Source organism: Aquarana catesbeiana, linkage group LG08 (assembly GCF_042186555.1).
Source record: "Aquarana catesbeiana isolate 2022-GZ linkage group LG08, ASM4218655v1, whole genome shotgun sequence".
NCBI lineage: Eukaryota > Metazoa > Chordata > Amphibia > Anura > Ranidae > Aquarana > Aquarana catesbeiana.
In genome coordinates, this window is record NC_133331.1 from 295,260,147 (window position 1) to 295,266,146 (window position 6,000).

At 45.0% G+C, this 6,000-nt stretch overlaps 1 protein-coding gene across 1 annotated transcript in view; it reads right to left on the minus strand.

Moving 5' to 3' along the window:
* The window catches only part of LOC141104967 (uncharacterized), a 62,155-nt gene extending 58,266 nt beyond the window's left edge, over nucleotides 1-3,889 (minus strand). Inside the window, 3 exon segments of the mRNA XM_073594777.1 lie at nucleotides 2,299-3,160; nucleotides 3,549-3,684; nucleotides 3,778-3,889. Of these exon segments, the coding sequence (XP_073450878.1) occupies nucleotides 2,299-3,160; nucleotides 3,549-3,612 (926 nt within the window). The 5' untranslated portion in view covers nucleotides 3,613-3,684; nucleotides 3,778-3,889.
* Between the last annotated feature and the right edge of the window lie 2,111 nt (nucleotides 3,890-6,000).

Genomic DNA, 6,000 nt, shown 5'->3' on the forward strand with positions numbered 1-6,000 from the left:
AACGTGATAAAAACAGAAATCATAAAAATGTGCGTGATCAATTTCCACCACGTGATCCACCACCAATGTAAGATGAACTCTTATCAGAGTTGCAGGACTCTATTACTGAGTCAAATGGGCTCAGTATGATATATCCTCATGAATCAGGCATCACAGGAACATTAGAATTCCAAATACTCCAAGTGTGTCTCAGTGGATGTAGAAAAATGGATGTATATCATGAATATAGGAAAAACATCGACATAGTTTTAAACCGTAAACAGATTTTATTGATGTAAAAGGGATTCAAAATACTCATCACATATGAAACCATAAGCGTAAAATCAATCCAGGACAACAAATAAACCATGCATGGAGATAGATCAGTTTGTGTACACAGCAACACAAGCGTGGCAAGGGCACATACGTAGGCTCCGCCCTACATGTTTCGTCAAAACTGACGTCAATCCCTTTACATCATTAAAGCATGTTTAATTGAACGTTATCTTTTGTTTTTTTTTTATACATTTTTGTAATTTTTTGCTCATTATCTCTATGGACTGATTTGATACATGTCTGGCACAATTTTGTTACCAATAGTGCTGCATAATTCTTGTTTTAATCGTATTGCACAGTGTATCTGACCGTTTTTTGCTAGTAGCTTTTTTCACTTTCTTCCTCTATTTTTTTTTTCTTTTTTGTCAGCGTGTTTTTTTTTCGCACTTTCAACATTATTCACATATACCTCTAAACTAGTAACCAGTGAAACCTTTTAAAAGCGTCTTCTATGAGCAATTGCAGGATACAAAAGTTTGTAGTCATTGCACCAACACACAATTTTTTTTACCCATTCAGTACATTTTTTTTATTATAATTTTACTTTTAACACAATTGCAGACATAAAAATCCAGAAACAGTATAAGATAGAAATCCAACTGGTCAAGGAAAATGACTTGTCTGAAATGTGGAGTCCTAGTAATTCCAATAATACTTAGCGCCATCTAAAGGCCAAATACTGTATTTTCCATTCTAAATAAACAATTTGTTTAATTAACTGATGTTTTTCGACGTGTCCTGTACTCATGAAGCGCCTTAAGGTGTGTAGGAACTCTTCAAAGTGTCCTATACTCATGAAAAGCCTTAAGGTGTGTAGGAACTCTTCGATGTGTCCTGTACTCATGAAGCGCCTTAAGGTGTGTAGGAACTCTTCGATGTGTCCTATACTTATGAAAAGCCTTAAGGTGTGTAGGAACTCTTCGATGTGTCCTGTACTCATGAAGCGCCTTAAGGTGTGTAGGAACTCTTCGATGTGTCCTGTACTCATGAAGCGCCTTAAGGTGTGTAGGAACTCTTCGATGTGTCCTATACTTATGAAAAGCCTTAAGGTGTGTAGGAACTCTTCGATGTGTCCTATACTTATGAAAAGCCTTAAGGTGTGTAGGAACTCTTCGATGTGTCCTGCACTCATGAAAAGCCTTAAGGTGTGTAGGAACTCTTCGATGTGTCCTGTACTCATGAAGTGCCTTAAGGTGTGTAGGAAACCATGTCCTATGAAGGCATCTAAGGGGTCTTTTACTACAAAACTCATTGAACGAACGCGAGAAGCACTTGCCTAGGAATGAACAATTCTGGTCGTACTTTAATACAGTGATTTCCTATGATCATCAGCTCCATCTAGTGACTATAGGGCAGAAATAGTGCAATACAGCATTACGGCCACTAGATGGAGCCGACGATCAAAGGAAATTATTGTAGAGAAATACAATTTCCAAAATTCGTCACAGCTGGGCGATAGCTGGTCATATTGGTTCAACCAATTCCTAAAAACTAGCTAACATCACAAAATTTACAATAGGCAACGACTCTAGTCTAGTTTCTGCCATGATGAAGATCAGCCATGGAGTAGATCTGAGGTTTGCTTCTTCCCCACATGTTCAGCAACATTCATATAGAAAACATTTCCCCGCACTCAAGGCAATATAACCCTCGAGGGTTGTGTGGGACCCCTGACGTACGGGAAGATGGGACTCCAGTGAGGAACAATTCCCTCACTCAGGACAGGAGAGTTACTTCTCCTCCGAATGCAATTTCTGATGTCTGTAAAGAGTTGATGCCTGTGAAAAACATTTCCCGCACTCAGAACAGGAATACGGCTTATCCCACGTGTGAGATATCTGATGAGTGTAAAGACTGGACTTCTCTGAAAAGCATTTCCCGCACTCAGGACAGGAATACAACTTCTCCTCCGCGTGAGATCTCTGATGAGTGTGAAGGCTGGACTTATCTGAAAAACATTTCCTGCACTCGGGACAGGAATACGGCTTCTCCCCCACGTGAGATCTCTGATGTGCGACAAGTTCTGATTTCTTTCCAAAACATTTCCTGCACTCATAACAGGAATAGGTCTTCTCTCCCCCGTGCAATCTCTGATGCTTGTCACGACTGGACTTTTGTGAAAAATGTCTTCCGCACTCAGCACAAGAAAACAGCTTCTCCCCCGTGTGGCACCTTTGGTGCCTGTTGAGATTGGACTTCTCCGAAAAACATTTCCCGCACTCAGGACAGGAATACGGTTTTTCCCCCGTGTGGGACCTCCGATGTGTGACAAGTTCTGATTTTTGTACAAAACATTTCCCGCAGTCATGGCAGGAAAATGGCTTCTCGCCCGTGTGCAATCTCTGATGTTTGTAAAGATTGCACTTAAAGGAAAAACATTTCCCACACTCAGGACAAGAATAGGGCTTCTCCCCCGTGTGAGATGTCCGATGTATGGAAAGATAGGCCTTCTTTGAAAAACATTTCCTGCACTCAGGGCAGGAATATGGCTTCTCACCTGTGTGACATCTTTCATGCTCATTAAGAGCATATTTAAAACGGAAACCCTTCCCGCACACAGAACAGGAAAACCTCTTATCTGTTTGAAGGACGGCACCGTCCCTCACAGTCCGAGGTTCCTCAGGATAAGAGGAACGCGATGGTCCGGCACGGTGCCTCACAGTCTGAGGTTTCTTAGGATAAGAGGAATACGATGGTCCATCTACACTGTGTGGTGCCGGATGGACATTTGAGGTAGTCGGGTTTTCTCCTGGCCTATACTGTGTGATGTCCTCATCTTCTACTTTACAGTCTGGAGACAAAGTGAGACAATCCTCTGAGGTTTTCCTCATCTCCCGTCCATGTACTAAAATAGAAATACAAAGATTATTACTAGACATGAGCTGATTGGTTCCCCTAAACCACGACTGACTGAGCCACACCAGAGGTCAGAGAGTGAGGATGGGGGGAGAACAACCAAGATGAAGACTGGACTGATCCTGAAGACCATCATTGGGTTATTGACTCCTCCCTCATTATCACTTTCTGTTTAAAGCATCCAAACCATTTCTCATTTTAAACACCACCATATGTAAGGCTTTAGGACCACTATAAGGTGAGGGATGCTGATTTACTGTATCTGAGTTATTGTAACAACCACCATTTGCATTTTACTGCCACCTGAGCCCCACCCTACTCTGGAACTATCAATGATCGGTATGAACACAGGGATGTATTTAGTCTTTATGACCCACCTGTCCTGATCTCTGTAGGAATGTCTTCCTCTATATATATCCTCATTATTTCATCCTCCTCCATAGACTGCTGATCATCCTCAACATCCTCTTCTTCTGTTTTAACCTCAACTTTTATATTTGTCAGCTCTTCGCCCTAAATCAAGAGAAGGAGAGAAAACATCATCTTGTAAGGTCCATAGATCTTCTCTGAGTCACTTCCATGGTCTAGATGTTCCGTCCCACCTACCCGATGATGAGGGATGGTGTGACCTTCCTGTGTGGAATCCCGGGAATACAGAGGACGGGGACATCTCTCTGGTGGGTTCCCATTACTGGATCCATCTGTAGGAAACACACACACTGACTGAATACATTGTTTCTATGTGTTTATCAGATGATGGGGGATCTAGGTGGACCCTCCGTACTGCTCTCTCCTTTACAATAAAGTCTCCTCTTACCCGGTGATGTGAGGGGCGGCTGATTGTCCATCATGACGTCCTTGTAGAGATCCTTGTGTCCTTCTAAATACTCCCACTCCTCCATGGAGAAATAGACAGTGACATCCTGACACCTTATAGGAACCTGACATACACAATGATACAGTCACCATCCAGACACATCCCTTGTCTGTTACTGGATAATGTCCCAGAATTCCCAGAATCCTCCTCACCTCTCCTGTCAGCAGCTCCATCATCTTCTTGGTGACTTCTAGAATCTTCTCCATGTTGCGTCTCTCAGGCTTTAGGGAGTCACATGGAGGCACTGTGATGGTCATATGATCACCTGACCTCACAAGAGGAAATCTCTGTATTGGAGAACCAATAGGAATATCATGTTAGAATCCCAGAATCCTCCTCACCTCTCCGGTCAGGTCTGTGTTTTATTAATAGAGATAAGAGTGATGTCATGTGACCTCCCAGAATCCTCCTCACCTCTCCGGTCAGGTCTGTGTTTTATTAATAGAGATGAGAGTGATGTCATGTGACCTCCCAGAATCCTCCTCACCTCTCCGGTCAGGTCTGTGTTTTATTATTAGAGATAAGAGTGATGTCATGTGACCTCCCAGAATCCTCCTCACCTCTCCGGTCAGGTCTGTGTTTTATTAATAGAGATAAGAGTGATGTCATGTGACCTCCCAGAATCCTCCTCACCTCTCCGGTCAGGTCTGTGTTTTATTAATAGAGATAAGAGTGATGTCACGTGACCTCCCAGAATCCTCCTCACCTCTCCGGTCAGGTCTGTGTTTTATTAATAGAGATAAGAGTGATGTCATGTGACCTCCCAGAATCCTCCTCACCTCTCCGGTCAGGTCTGTGTTTTATTAATAGAGATAAGAGTGATGTCATGTGACCTCCCAGAATCCTCCTCACCTCTCCGGTCAGCAGGTAGATGATCTCCAGGGTGAGGTTTAGTATCTTCTCAGTCATGTGACTCCGGTCCTCCTCCATCTTCATTGGTGCCGTCATTTGATCTATACAGGTCTCCTTGTAGACGGATAACTTTGGGAAATGAAAGTAAGAATTATTTGGAGGGTATTGGTCACACAATAATAGGATGTGAGGGGGGGAGGTAATAGGAGGGTTGCTGTACATGTAAAGTCAGACATGAAATATAAACAAAGCATATCCCTCTATAGTGTGTTCTTGTCTCAGTCCAGAGCACTAAGTGTCATTTCTGTCAGCTGTCTCCTACCTCTGCTATCTGCATGAATCACTTCTTCCTCCTCTGACCCGCTGTTGGCCCCCTCCTCTGACCCGCTGTTGGCCCCCTCCTCTGACCCGCTGCTGGCCCCCTCCTCTGACCCGCTGCTGGCCCCCTCCTCTGACCTGCTGGCCCTAAGAATTCAAGACACAGCAAGCCCTAAGGGGACAGTGCTACACCTGGATCGGAGGTGTAGCTTGGCCACCAGTCACGTGACCCGCCCTGAAGATCACTCTAAAAACAGTATCTAGATGCCTTGTTTTAATAAAAACACATATACAGTGTGGTATGCCTGGATATAATAGAGGGGCTGCCAGTGACAATCTCTAATTGGGAGGGCGGAGACAGAAACACAGGAGCTGACAGGCAGGGGAGGGAGGGAGGGACACAGACACAGGAGCTGACAGGCAGGGAGGAACACAGAAGCTGACAGGCAGGGAGGAACGGAGGAACACAGAAGCTGACAGGCAGGGAGGAACGGAGGAACACAGAAGCTGACAGGCAGGGAGGGACGGAGGGACACAGAAGCTGACAGGCAGGGAGAGACGGAGGGACACAGGAGCAGGCAGAGATGGAGGGAGGGACACAGACACAGGAGCTGACAGGCAGGGAGGGGCGGAGGGACACAGGAGCAGGCAGAGATGGAGGGAGGGACACAGACACAGGAGCTGACAGGCAGGGAGGGAGGGACACAGACACAGGAGCTGACAGGCAGGGAGGGAGGGACACAGACACAGGAGCTGACAGGCAGGGAGGGAGGGAGGGACAC